The 15,662-nt window shown below is 36.7% G+C and overlaps 2 protein-coding genes across 2 annotated transcripts in view; one reads left to right on the top strand and one right to left on the bottom strand.

The window, feature by feature from the left end:
* Positions 1 to 15,662, top strand: part of TESPA1 (thymocyte expressed, positive selection associated 1) — a 276,752-nt gene that overhangs the window by 111,077 nt on the left and 150,013 nt on the right. The window lies entirely within an intron of this gene.
* LOC145546935 (olfactory receptor 9K2-like) lies at positions 10,317 to 12,558 on the bottom strand. Its single transcript, XM_081595314.1, has one exon. The coding sequence runs from the start codon at positions 12,556 to 12,558 to the stop codon at positions 11,617 to 11,619; it is 942 nt and encodes a 313-aa protein (XP_081451440.1). The 3' UTR covers positions 10,317 to 11,616.

Below are 15,662 nucleotides of genomic sequence, written 5' to 3' on the forward strand. Positions count from 1 at the left end.
AGACATGGAAACAACCTAAATGTCATCAACAGGTGAATGAAGATGTGATTTGTATATATAATGGAATATTACTCAGTCATAAAAAAGAATGAAATAATGCCATTTGCAGTAACATGGATGGATTTAGAGATTATCATACTAAGTGAAGTAAGTCAGACAGAGATAAATATATTATAACTTACATGTGGAATCTAAAAAAATATACAAATGAACTTATTCACAAAGTTGAAATAAATTCACAGGCATAGAAAACAAACTTACAGCTACCAAAAGGGATAGTGGAGGGTAATAGGGGAGAGATAAATTAGGAGTTTGGGATTAACATATGCACACTACTATATATATAATTCTTATCTCTTTTTCATGAACTATTCCATGAAATACAAACTGTATAATGGCTGTGTATTGCTTTTTTGCTATCTGGTTTCCATTTTCCCTTCCTTAGTAATGCCTAACTTATTTTTGAGGCATTGATAATTTTCATTTGACACAGTCTACTGGACTCAATTAAGATGTCTTATCTTCCCTTGACAAACAAACAGGCCCATGACAAGAAAGGCCAATAGAATGTATTCTCACTGGAATTTGAAGTTTTAGCAGAGTGGCTCAGAGAACTATGATACGTAAAGTTTGTATTTCCCACTTGTGACATTATTTTTAGGTGGGTTGCAGCCGGGTCCATTCCTATATGTCTTGCTTCTTTGTTCTCTGTGGTGTATTTGGCCTTACCCTCTTTTAAACCAGAAACTTCTGCCTTCCTATCAATGTTGTGTGTTAACCAATGCCCTTACCCTTCTAATATATAAACCTGCCTCAGTTACTTAACTGAGTTTCTGTTATTTGCACCCAAAACTTTAAACAAATACTCAAACACTGTTCCAATATAATTGTTTCAGGGAAAACTAGGATCTGGTAATTGCTTATATGGCCAAAAATATGATACAAGAAAAAAACAACAACAACTTTATACTGGGCATGGAGCCTAGATGTTCATATGATCTGTGGCAAAATTGTCTACTACAATCACAGAAAACTGACCAAACTGATCACATGGACCACGGCCTTATCTAACTCAATGAAACTATGAGTCATGCTGTGTAGGGCCACCCAAGATGGACAGGTCATGGTGGAGAGTTCTGACAAAAATGTGGTCCACTGGAGAAGGGAATGGCAAACCGCTTCAGTATTCTTGCCTTGAGAACCCCGTGAACAATATGAAAAGGCAAAAATATAGGACACTGAAAGATGAACTCCCCAGGTTGGTAGGTGTCCAATATGCTACAGGAGATCAGTAGAGAAATAACTCCAGAAGAGTGAAGAGAAGGAGCCAAAGCAAAAACAACACCCAGTTGTGGATCTGACTGGTTACGGAAGTAAAGTCTGAGGCTGTAAAGAGCAATATTGCATAGGAACTTGGAATGTCAAGTCCATGAATCAAGGCAAATTGGAAGTGGTCAAACAAGGGATGGCAAGAATGAGCATCGCCTTTTTAGGAATCAGCGAACTAAAATGGACTGGAATGGGTGAATTTAACTCAGATGACGATTATATCAACTACTGTGAGCAAGAATTCCTTAGAAGAAATGGAGTAGCCATCATAGTCAACAAAAGAATCTGAAATGCAGTACAGGGGTGCAATCTCAAAAACAACAGAATGATCTCTGTTCATTTCCAAGGCAAACCATTCACTGTCACAGTAATCCAAGTCTATGCTCCGACCAGTAATGCTGAAGAAGTTGAAGTTGAACAGTTCTATAAGGACCTACAAGACCTTTTAGAACTAACACCCAAAAAAGATGTCCTTTTCATTATATGGAACTGGGATACAAAAAGAAGGAAGGCAAGAGATACCTGGAGTAACAGGCAAATTTGGCCTTGGAGTACAAAATGAAGCAGAGCAAAGGCTAACAGAGATTTGCCAAGAGAACGCACTGGTTATAGCAAACAACCTCTTCCAACAACACAAGAGAGGGCTCTACACATGGACATCACCAGATGGTCAATACCAAAATTAGACCAATTACACTCTTTGCAGCTAAAGATAGAGAAGCTCTATAAAGTCAGCAAAAATAAGACCAGGAGCTGACTATGACTCAGATCATGAACCTCTTATTGCCAAATTCAGACTTAAATTGAAGAAAGTAGGGCAAAGCACTAGACCATTCAGGTATGACCTAAATTGAATCCCTTACAATTATATAGTAGTAGTGACAAATAGATTCAAGGGATTAGATATGATAGACAGAGTGCCTGAAGAACTATGGACGGAGGTTCGTGACATTGTACAGGAGGCAGTGATCAAGACCATCCCCCAAAATAAAAAATGCAAAAAGGCAAAATGGTTGTCTGAGAAGGCCTTACAAATAGCTGAGAAGAAGAGAAGTGGAAGACAAAGTAGAAAAGAAAAGATACACCCATTTGAATGCAGAGTTCCAAAGAATAGCAAGGAGAGTTAAGAAAACCTCCCTCAGTGATCACTGCAAAGAAGTAGAGGAAAACAACAGAATGGGAAAGACTAGAGATCTCTTCAAGAAAATTAGAGATACCAAGGGAACATTTCTTGCAAAGATGGGCTCAATAAAGGACAGAAATTGTATGGACCTAACAGAAGCAGAAGATATTAAGAAGAGGTGGCAAGAATACACAGAACTATACAAAATAGATCTTCATAACCCAGATAACCATGATGGTGTGACACTCACCAAGATCCAGACATCCTGGAATGCAAAGTCAAGTGGGCCCTAGGAAGCATCATTACAAGCAAAGCTAATGGTGGTGATGAAATTCCAGTTGAACTATTTCAAATCTTAAAAGATGATACTGTGAAAGGACTGCACTCAATATACCAGCAAATTTGGAAAACCCAGCAGTGGCCACAGGACTGGAAAAGGTCAGTTTTCATTCCAATCCAAAGAAAGGCAATGCCAAAGAATGCTCAAACTGCTGCACATAGGCACTCATCTCACATGCTAGCAAAGTAATGCTCAAAATTCTTGAAGGTATGCTTCAACAGTATGTGAACTGTGAACTTCCAAATGTTCAAGCTGGATTTAGAAAAAGCAGAGGAACCAGAGATCAAATTCCCAACATCCGCTGTACCATTGAAAAAGTGAGAGAGCACCTGAAAAACATCTACTTCTGCTTTATTGACTACACCAAAACCTTTGACTGTGTGGATCACAACAAACTGGAAAATTCTTAAAGAGATGGGAATATCAGACTACCTTATCTGCCTCCTGAGAAATCTGTATGCAGGTCAAGAACCAACAGTTAGAACTAGACATGGAACAACAGACTGGTTCCAAATCCGAAAAGGAGTATGTTAAGGCTGTATATTGTCACCCTGCTTATTTAACTTATATGCAGAGTACATCACTTGAAATGCTGGGCTGCATGAAGCACAAGCTTGAATCAAGATTGCTGGGAGAAATATCAATAATTGCAGATATGCAGATGACACCACCCTTATGGCAGAAAGTGGAGAAGAACTAAAGAGCTTCTTGATGAAAGTGAAAGAGGAGAGTGAAAAATTTGGCTTAAAACTCGACATTCAGAAAATGAAGATCATGGCATCTGATCCCATCATGTCATGGAAATAGTTGGGGAAACAATGGAAACAGTAAGAGACTTTATCTTTTTGGGCTCCAAAATCACTGCAGATGGTGACTGCAGCCATGAAATTAAAAGACACTTGCTCCCTGGAAGAAAAGTTATGACCAACCTACACAACATATTAAAAAGCAGAGACATTGCTTTGCCAATTAAGGTCCATCTAGTCACAGTAGATGGGGAAACAGTGGAAACAGTGGCTGACTTTATTTTTCTGGGCTCCAAAATCATTGCAGATGGTGATTGCAGCAATGAAATTAAAAGACGCTTACTCCTTGGAAGGAAAGTTATGACAAACCTTGACAGCATATTAAAAAGCAGAGACATTACTTTGCCAACAAAGGTCCGTCTAGTCAAGTCTATGGTTTTTCCAGTGGTCATGTATGGATGTGAGAGTTGGACTATAAAGAAAGCCGAGTGGCAAAGAATTGATGCTTTTGAACTGTGGTGTTTGAGAAGACTCTTGAGAGTCCCTTGGACTGCAAGGAGATCTGACCAGTCCATCCTAAAGGAGATCCGTCCTGGGTGTTCATTGGAAGGACTGATGTTGAAGCTGAAACTCCAATCCTTTGGCCACCTAATGAGAAGAGCTGACTCATTGGAAAAGACCCTGATACTGGGAAAGATTGAGGGCAGGAGGAGAAGGGGACGACGGAGGATGAGATGGCTGGATGGCATCATCGACTCGATGGACTTGGGTTTGGGTGGACTCTGGGAGTTGGTGATGGACAGGGAGGCTTGGCATGCTGCAGTTCATGGGGTCGCAAAGAGTTGGACACGACTGAGCGGCTAAACTGAACTGAACTGAACTAGTCAAAGTTATGGTTTATCTAGTAGTCATGTATGGATGTGAGAATTGGACTACAAAGAAAGCTGAGTGCCAAAGAATTGATGCTTTTGAACTATGGTGTTGAAAAAGACTCTTGAGAGTCCCTTGGATAGCAAGGAGATCCAACCAGTCAATCCTAAAGTAAATCAGTCCTGAATATTCATTGGAAGGAATGATGCTGAAGCTGAAACTCCAATACTTTGACCACCTGATGTGAAGAATGGACTCATTGGAAAAGACCCTGATGCTGGGAAGGATTGAAGGTGGAAGAAGGGGACAACGCAGAGTGAGATGGTTGGATGGCATCACTGACTCGATGAACATGAGTTTTAGTAAGCTCCAGGAGTTGGTGATGGACAGGGAAGCCTGGCATGTTGCAGTCCATGGGTTTGCAAAGAATTGGTAATGACTGAGCAACTGAACTGACCTACCATACAGTTAAATTGAATCATATACCCTCTGAAAGCAAGAATCTGATGGACCAATAGAGTCACCATCTGAACTATAACTATGGCTTGGGTAATTCAAAGACTGCAACATGCTGTTAGTACTTCTGACAAATTAAAGCAAAAATTGAACTCAGATCTTTAAATTCTGTTTCTGTAGGGAACTTGTCACCAAAACAATATAATCTCCTGTAGTTAACAGCTGCAGAGATGAAATTGTTGAAAGCTAAACCCAGAGTATGAATTTTTGGCTTGCTGAACACAAAATATGTTGATTCATCCCTTCAATTTCTCTCATACAATTAACTGAGGACTCCTGGTTTGTGAAAGTGAAAGTGAAGTCGCTCAGTCTTGTCAGACTCTTTGTGACCCCGTGGACTGTAGCCTACCATGCTCCTCTGTCCGTGGGATTTTCCAGGCAAGAGTACTGGTTTGTAACATTACTTAAAGCATTTGAAAATTCTGACATTTGGAAACTACCTCAACCACCTTTGCAAAAGGAAGCAGACCTACCTCCCTAACAGTTATTCCTTACTCGATTTAAGATGCTGCTACTCCTTTACCTGAAGAAGTTTCCTTGAAGGAAGAAGCTGAAGTTCCCCTTTCCACTCCTCATTTTCATTCTATGAGCTCACTTATTAGTGCAAGAACATGAATTCCGTCCCAAGGCAGATGGAGAATTTATAGAAGACTGGCTTAAAATTTTGAATATTTTTTGGATACGTATTGGAAAAAGTGCTTTGATGTGAATGAATTTTAGTGCTCTTTTACTTGAGAGGGAGGGAGATATTTGACAGAATTCTTACTTACCAAAATCTAACAATTAGTGTGCTAGCTAATGTAAATAAGTTGAAGTCTAATCTTTGGTTGAGATGACAAGTGTAATTTATTAACTAATACTGGATATTAAAGGAAATTAAGACACTAGAAGCACTTTGGGAAAAGTATAGAGAAGGAAATTTAATATCTTTAGGAGACAGTAGTGCTAAGGAGGATTAACCATAGATATTCTGTTCTCATATATCCTGGCTAGGTGCCCCTCAGGTGTTCCCTCACCAATGACAAAGCAAATAGCCAGAAATTTTCAAAGCAGCTGTGATACTTCTCTCTAAGGATGTTGGTGGCAGACATTAAGGTTTAAGTGGCCTTTCTAATATCAGTGAGAATAGAGGAGTGAGAGTGTTCAGATTATGGCTTCTGACTGAGAGAGCAAAGGAAGGTTTGGTTAACATGACAGTAGCAACTTATTAGTTCAAAGATGAATGTGGTATAGTGATCTCCACCTAAGGTTAGCTAATCATAAGTTATCTAGGAATAAAATAAGTGGACCCTCTTGAGAGAGAGAGCAAAAGACAGAGACAAAAAGAGAGAGGCATTAGATAAGATCAAAAGTTGACCTGAGCTACCATGATTCAGATAATGCCCATCTCCCAATTCTTAGACGCGAGTTGAGTCACAGAGAGTCAGTGGAATGACGATGTGAATAAGATGTGAACTGAAATCCTTCCAAAACCTTCCAAATATTTTGGTGACTAATTTTCAAATGACTGAACACTGAAGAAAATGTTTGGAGAACTCCAAACATTTTGTGGAGTCATAGAGCTATTTATTGGGCTTCCCTGGTGTCTAAGTGGTAAAGAATCCATATGCTAATGCAGAAGACATGGGTTCCATCCCTGAGTCAGGAAGATCCCTTGGAGAAGGAAATGGCAACCCATTCTAGTATTCTTGCCTGTAAAATCCCATGGACAGAGGAGCCTGGAGGACTATAATCCATGGGAGCACAAAAGAGTCGAACATGACTTAATGACTAAACAACAATAATAGCAACAACAACAACAACAGAGCTATTTATTAGATCCTGTCTCAGAACTATCCATCAGAGGGACAAAGAGCTTGAAATTTCTTGAAGTAAAAGTTTCTAATAGTATGACATTTGACAAGTTTGAATCCTACTTGAAGACTCTTGCCTATTTTTCACATTCTAACTTCCTAGAATGCTGCCAAGGGACTCACCCTCTCCAGCCTTCTCATTGTGTATGTGCAGCTGGAGCAAAAACAAAAAGTATGTGTCTAATTATTTATCTTTTGCTTAAATTATCCAAAGTTCATTTATGTAGGTTGCCACTAAAGACACCCAACTATAAGATATACAATTGAGAAACCCAATACCAGTCATCACAATGCCAAACAATGTGAATAAATGTCTACACACTGATAAGGGGGAAAAAAAAAAAACTATTTCTAAAATCTAGAAGTCATATTCAGTAAAAGTAAGAAATATGAAAATTCAGTTCAGTTCAGTCACTTAGTCGTGTCCAACTCTTTGCGATCCCATAGACTGCAGCACCCCAGGCTTCCCTGTCCATCACCAACTCCCAGAGCTTACTCAAACTCATGTCCATTGAGTTGGTGATGCCATCCAACCATCTCATCCTCTGTTGTCCCCTTCTCCTTTCGCCGTCAATCTTTCCCAGCATCAGGGTCTTTTCCAATGAGTAAGTTCTTCTCATCAGGTGGCCAAAGTATTGGAGTTTCAGCTTCAGCATCAGTTCTTCCAATGAATATTCAGAACTGATTTCCTTTAGGATTGACTGGTTGGATCTCCTTGCTGTCCAAGGGACTCTCAAGAGTCTTCTCCAACACCACAGTTCAAAAGCATCAATTCTTCGGCACTCAGCCTTCTTTATGATCCAACTCTTCCATCCATACATGACTACTGGAAAAACCATAGCTTTGGCTAGATGGACCTTTGTTGGCAAAGTAATGTCTCTGCTTTTTAATAAGCTGTCTAGGTTGGTCATAACTTTTCTTCCAAGGAGCAAGCACCTTTTAATTTCATGGCTGCAGTCACCATCTGCAGTGATTTTTGCAGCCCCCAAAAATAAAGTCTATCACTATTTCCATTGTTTCCCCAACTATATGCCATGAAGTGATGGGGCCAGATGCCATGATCTTAGTTTTCTGAATGTCAAGTTTTAAGCCAACTTTAGTCTTTGATTAAAGTTTTTTGGGGGTGATTGTCTTGTTTTTTTTTTTTTTGCAGTATTATAATAGTTAAGAAATGATGTTGACCCTCAGTATGTCTTGTTTGGAGAAATGTCTGTATAGGTTTTCTGTCCATTGTTTAAAAATTTGTTTAATTTTTAATTGAAGGTTAATTGCTTTATAGAATTTTGTTGTTTTCTGTCAAAGATCAACATGAATCAGCCATATGTATACATATGCTTCTGCCCATTTTTTGATTGGGCTGTTTATTTTGATGATATTAAGCCACATGAGATATCACTTATATGCGGAATCTTAAAAAACAATAGGATGCAAATGAACTTATTTACAAAACTGAAACAGACTCACAGACTTAGAGAAAGAACTTATTGTTACAAGAGGGGAAGGGTGGGGGCAAGAGAGTGGGAGGGATAGATTGGGAGTTTGGGATGGACACACTGCTATATTTAAAACAGATAACCAACAAGGACCTACTTGTTTGGCACAGGGAACTGTGTTCAATATTATGTAGCAACCTAAATGGGAAAATAATTTGAAAAAGAATATTTTAAGAAAAGAAAATAAAATCTGTACTTCAAGTTAAAAATAAAAAAGAAATGATTGAAATGGATTCCTTTTTAAGTTCCAGGATACCTTGCTTCTTTCTTATCCCATCCTTTCCCTCTTCTTCCTCTCCCTCCCTGCCCAGCCCTTAACAGTAAGTAGCTTTGTCCTCAATTATATAGTAGCGTACACACACTCAAAAAATTTTATTGATTTTATGACTTATACTGGTATTATGGGATGGGATAAAGTGACATATACTCAATTCACAAGAGTAACAGTCCAATATCAATTCAAATTTCAGCATTTTTGCAATATCTAATCAGTTCAGCTACTCCAATTACTACAACAACTTAAACCTTGTAATAAGAGTTAAAACTATCCTAAGGAAAACAAATGGAGCATGCTTTTGGTGCTTGTCCAACAGATGTTTAATTTAGTAATTTTAACTTATATTTATGAATATTTGAATTATCATTTGAAATTATCTGAGTCGGATAATCTTAGCACTCTGGCAATAGAAAATATTATTCTAAATGTCCTCACCAAAGTTCAATGCACTAAACATTAGATAAACATTAACAATCCAAAAAATTTAAAGACAAAATTTAACACATGGAATTATAGGACAATCAATATATGCGTATGTCCCAAAACTTGTAACCAGGGAAGAAGAGACAGTGCATTGTGAAGGAGAGTGTTTGAGACATCTAATGCAATCCTCTGCCTCTCAAAATCATATCACTATTGAGAGACTTCTCCATGTGAATACAGACTTAAAGTTCCCTCAAAGTAACGACTTATGATGTACATGATGGAGAATACAATTTTTAGACTCCCTTGGAATGTGACAGTGTTTCATAAGCAATCCATGCAACGTTGAAAAAGGAAATACTTCATCAATAAAAGCCAACAAAAAGTTGATAAGACATCGGGTGGTTCTGATGGAATCTTGATGGCACACATAACAAGAGAGATATAAATTAGGCACTTTTCATATAAGGCCTGTGAAACCAGAAAAAAAATTTACCAAGAATAATGTTTATGACAATTAGAAGAAGTAAGAGAGAGCTTAACTTAACACCTTTGAAAGCATTCTGCCTTGATTTTCAACTTTCCCAGGTTTCTTCCTACATCTGGAGTGGTTTAAGCAATGCCACTTTGAAGGTTATACATTGGAATACTGTAATCTGTTATAGCTGCAAAACAGAAAATATAATCCACCAGACTAAAATCTAAAGCAAATGAATCTAGGCCTTATTACTAATCAGTATTTTGTTGCCTTTTCCAAATAGTCTTTAATAACTCACACTTGTTAGATACATCAAAGAGTGATACTCTAAGGGTATCAGATATGCAATGGAAATAAGTAAGACCAAAACCTAAAAAGGGTATTTTCCAGACTTATAATAATCAATGTCAAAGATCAATTTCCCAAGCTGATTTGAATTCACATTTCCCTCTTAAATGATATTTTTCAGAATATCAAGGAAAATGGCAGCATCTGAGCATCAAGAAAAATGGTAGATTCACCAGTTTAGGGAGAAAGATAAATATAATCTTGATTTATTAAGTCACTTAGCTTCTCACTTTGTCTATTCAATAAGAATATTCATTTCTCAAATCTCTTACCCTAATCAACATTAACCCATGAAGATGTTTGCCGTTGTGCATTCATCAAAGGAGGTTTTGCTATCTTAAAAGCAAAAAAACAGAAGACCTTATCAAAGACCCATATTTTAGGTTTTCTCAATGCCAAGTGTATGCACAAAACTCATAATTATATTTTATTTCTTAGGATTAGTTCTTGCCTAGAATGTAATGTTATCCTGACTTAGGCATTGTAATTTTTTAGCTAAAGCATTACTTACATCAACTGTAAAAATGGTAACTCTGGCACAACTTTCTCTAGAACTTGGCTTCCTAAGTTTAATACCTATCAGACCTATGAGATGCTGCTTTAACCCACCTTCCCTTCTCAATTGACATCTGATATTAGAACTAATCACATTTTAAAATTACCCCATATTCAAATAACCCAAACATATTCATACACAGACAAATACACACATGCGTGCACACAAACATGTATGTACATTTACATATAACTCAACTATCCGTAGAGCTTATTATAAAGCCTTAAGATATTTTTAACTGAGATTTTCAAACAGACTTTATTTCAACTGAGTGTTTTCATTAATCGCATGTGTGTGTGTGTGTGTTCAGTCACTCAGTCATGTCTGACTCTTTGCGGCTCCATGGACTGTAACCTGCCAGGCTCCTCTGTCCATAAGATTTTCCAGGCAAGAATACTGGAATGGGTTGCCATTTCCTACTTCAGGGGATCTTCCTGACCCAGGGATCAAACCTGCATCTCTTGCATCTCTTGCATTGGCAGGTGGATTCTTTACCACTAGCACCACCTGGGAAGCCCCCCCGTTAATAGCATATTCACTACCAATAATTTGTATTACCCAAATGATAGAGGACATGAGCTGTAAAATATCATAAATATCATAAAATGTTCTCATCATATGGGAGGAAAGTCGGATGACCATGCCATTCAAGGAAAACCAAACAAATGTCATAATTTAAACCAAATGAATGCAATCTTCCCATGCTCATTTTTATTTGGCCCCTATTTAATTCAACAAAAGTCACTGTTTATGTAACCTTTCCTTTTTCTTTTCATCATATACACATGTCCTCACATCTTTGGCATAACGTTAAAAACAAAACACAACACTAGCATTTATACTGTTATTTGCATATAAACCAGTTGTGTCACACAGTTTCCAAATGAATCCTTATACTTAAATATTTTCTAAATTTTACTTAGGTATACTTGGAAGAGAAACAATAATATTTTATTCTTCTCCATTTACATATATACTATGGCCTGGAGAGTGAAAAATATATCTCTTTGTAAAAATACAATAAATTTTCATGGCTGTCCAAAACTTTCAGATTTATCTTTGCCTTGTGTAAAAGTGAAAAGTAAATAGTGAAAAGTGAATTTGTAGAATTTTAATAGGATATTATTAATGCTGTTGAATAAAACTGTTAAGGTTTTTGGTTTTGCTTTGGTTTGAGAAACAACTTGAGCTTTAAATGCATAAGTCTAGAAGATTTGGAGAACAAAATTAAAGGATGCACGAAAAAGTAAAAGTGGAAGCATATTTAGAGTAAAACTTTTTTCTTCCATACAACTTTTCTCATGGCATCTTTAACATCCTTATTTCTTAGAGAGTAGATTAAAGGGTTCAGCATAGGTGTGAATAAAATGTAACATACTGAAGCCACTTTACGAAGTTCTGGGTTATTTGGTGGTGTGAGATACACAAAGGAGACAGTCCCATAAAGCAAACTTACAACCCCCAGATGAGAGCTGCAAGTGGAGAAGGCTTTCTTCCTTCCTTCACTGGAGCGGATCTTTAAAACTGTGGACACAATATACATGTAAGATACTACAATAACAACTATCGTGGGCAAAATAATAAGAATAGCCAAACTAAGTGACACCATCTTATTCATAAAGACATTGGAACAGGAGATCTTCTCAATTGGGTTTGAATCACAGTAGAAGTGATCAATGACTCGAGAGGCACAGAAAGACATTGAAAATGTTACACTGATTTGAAGGATGGAACTGACCCAGCCACAGAGATAAGAACCAGCCACCAGCTGGATACAGAGACTTCTTGACATGCGGACAGTATAGAGAAGTGGGTTGCAGATGGCAATGAACCGGTCATAAGCCATGGCTGCCAAGACAAAGGCCTCTGTTACCATGAAAAGTGCATAAAGAAACAGCTGAGCCACACAACCTGCAAAGGATATGGTCTTTTTCTGAGACAGGATGTTGACCATGGCTTTGGGTACAATAACAGTGGAGTAGGAGAGGTCAATGATGGAGAGATTGCCTAGGAAGAAATACATTGGTGTGTTCAGCCGGGGATCAGTCACAATGATGCCAATCATGCTAAGGTTCCCCAGAAGGACCATCCAATAAACAATCAGGAAAAGTAGGAAAAGGAGATTGTGGAGCTCTGGACGGACCCTGATGCCTACAAGAATGAAGTCAGTCACTTCTGAATGGTTGTCTCCTCCCTCGTCACCCATGGCAAACTTCTGCTTAAAGGCATAAGAGAAAGTCAGCAAAGTTTCTACTCTTTTGCTAGTATCACAAATAACACTTTACATCTAAAACTACTTTGTAGTTGAATGACATTTTCATATCCATTATTCTATTAAGATTACACATATAGCAAAAGAAATATGAGAGAGAGTTTGACTTGCCTGAGGTAACACAACTGGTTAAAAATGAAATTTATACTCAAGATGAAATGTTTTGAAATCAAGTCTAGTGTTAATTTCAACACAACAGAGTTTGTCAAACGAGATATTTTGTGAGATGTCATCTGTAATTTCAAAATACTAAAATCTGATAAGCTTGTACTAAGAAAAAGACACTTCCATAAATTTTATCATTAAATATTCACTTTTATATGTAATACTTTGCTTCAATTCAGTAATAAAAGATAAATGAAGGAAAAGAAGCTAAAAGTACATTCCAAGATAATATGAACTTTCTACACAAAAGAGCTCTTACAATTGCAAGTACATTACTAAACAACTAAATTGCCTTACTTTGAGATCTTTTAAAATAAAATCAATCTTCGACTTCTGGAACTAGTCTAATTTTATTTAAGTGAGGCAGTAAAATGTGAGTGATACCTTTATATTTTTTATCCTGTGAAGTTTATTGATCCTGGTTTTCTCTATATAAATCTGTCAAGACAATCACTTCATCTCACACTTTTCCAAATGAGAGAAAGAACCAATCAAAAATGTTAACTGTGTAAAAGAATATATTAAATAGCAAATTTTACTGAACTCATAATATGATGGTTAGAGCTCAGTAGTTTTGAGAACAAAAGTATTGACTTCCTGGAAGCATCCAAATTAACTTATTTGAATTTGGGTGGCCTGTTAAGCAATCAAGACAATTTTTGTTAATTTTAAATATTTCTATTATTTCTCTATGAAACAATACACTCATTGTCAATTAAGTTGTCTAGCAATTAAGGATAACCTTACACATCTTTTCTTCTTGATGATACTTAAACCAACTGTCATTTATCCTTTCAAAGACTGGTATGAATAATAAAAGCCAGCAAATGATCCACAAAATATTTTTACCAAAATTAAAATGAATGTGTACTAACAATCAAAACCTTAGAAAGTATGCTGAGTTTCATTTTGAATCTCAAGATTCCCTCAATTGTAAGAGCTTTTATTTTGTGTTTTTTATGGTCCACAAAAAATCCCCTGGATCCTGAAACCTTCATGACTTTCTCTGCTTCTTTCATTTGTTGGTTTTCCCAGTAACTTTCTCAAAAAAAAAAACAAACATAAGGGAATTCCCTGGTGGTCCAGTGGTTAAGACTCCATGCTTTCACTGCCAAGGGCCCAAGTTTGATTCCTGGTTGGAGAACTAAGATCCCACAAGCCACACAGTGCACGACCAAAAAACCATGAAATTAATTCATGGGTAAATGGCTGAACAAATAATACTATTCTCAGTCACTAGCCTCACTCTACTGCTAAACTACATGTGTGAAACCCATTCAAATAATTGTAATTTGGTTTTAGTAGGATGTGACAGAATAAATTAAATTAAGTTTACAGGTTAACATCCATGAAAACAGTTATATTTTATTCTAGAACTAATAGAATGACTCTTTTTAGGCATAAAACTGAATGGAACATTTTCAAGCATAGGTCACCGTGTGTTGGTTTGCAGTCAAAAAAAGACTCAGAAGAGAAAGTACCTTTGAAACATGCTAAAATTATTTTACATGTAACTTCTTTCTGCAAAGAGTCACATGATTAATAAACCTTGCACTTTGCTCCTGTTTAAAAAGGAGGCAAAGAGGAAGAAGAAGTAGAAGATGGAGAAGAAATTTTGTTCTTAGGCCAAGTCAAATGTTACATTTTTGATGCTGTATCAATAGAAGTAATATATTAATATTTCAAGGATAACCTAACCTAGGATAATATAGTAGAGTAATATCATATATATCGCCTTTGTACAAAATTATAGGATATGGACTGTGATAAGATTCACCTCTATTCATAGAAGAATTATAAAGAGTTCGTATTAGGCAAGAAATAATCAAATTAGAGGATTTTTATAATTTTGAATTCTAAGAAATGCAACAAGAGATAAAAGAGATCATAGAATACACATCATTAGTAATATATTTTAAACATCAGTTATCATATCACCAGTCTGATTTAACCATGATCTTCCTTCAGGTATTGGAATATGAATTATCAAGGTTCACTTTCATCTTGATAATCTTTCACTCATGGCACATTTTGAAATTCAAGGAAAATATATTTTAATCATATAGAAAATGTTCTTGGCTGCCTTATTATGTGGCTAAAATAGGTGTGTTTTTTCTATAATTATTCTTACCTGAATGTATATTTCTGTCTTGTGAACTTTTTCACGTAAAGCTGCGGAGATCCAAATTCTTTTTATTTCAGTCTAGGAAAAAAGATGTAGTTGAAAAAAAAAACTCTCAAAGACAATATCAAAATTAATCTCAAATATTGTTTACTCCCCAATAAAATAACAACCCTCTTAAGCATGGCATGACCATGTTCTTCATTAGTGGTATTGCCTGTAGGTCCATAATTTTCCATTACCTATTATTAAATTTTGCTCTTTCTTTAATACAGTCTTGTTTGAAAACCTGTTGTATTTGTCTTCATGAACACTGAGTGAAGATGATGGACTAGGAATCTCTTTAGTTCTCTTAGATAATTATGGATATTTTGCTACCAAAATTGAAGTAGGTGACAATGAATCTATGAAATCAAACTGCATGAAAATCTCTTGCCTCCATGCTAACATGCTTCACAGGCCTTAGACTGAAGATGGGAGCAAAATGGAAATTTAAGACAAGCAACTAGACTCCCTGGTCCCTGATGAGCTACACAAATTGTAGCAACCAGAATCCATGGTAGTCAAAGTTTTTTCCCGTCCCATGAAACTATTTCAGAGAATTGCAGCAGAAAGTTTTTCAGAATTTTGGAGGAAGAAGTCCCTCTGAGAGAGGACTGAAAAATAAGTCAATTATAATTTTGTAACAAGGACAAACTCCAGAACTATCCCATGAGGACTACACAAGGAACACTCAGTGATTTCGTCACTT

This window comes from Giraffa tippelskirchi, chromosome 4 (assembly GCF_054371585.1).
Source record: "Giraffa tippelskirchi isolate mGirTip1 chromosome 4, T2T-mGirTip1v1.2.pri, whole genome shotgun sequence".
Classification (NCBI taxonomy): domain Eukaryota; kingdom Metazoa; phylum Chordata; class Mammalia; order Artiodactyla; family Giraffidae; genus Giraffa; species Giraffa tippelskirchi.

Excerpts from the sequence above, each read along its gene's own strand:
- LOC145546935 (XM_081595314.1), bottom strand. The coding sequence starts at position 12,558 with ATGGGTGACGAGGGAGGAGACAACCATTCAGAAGTGACTGACTTCATT.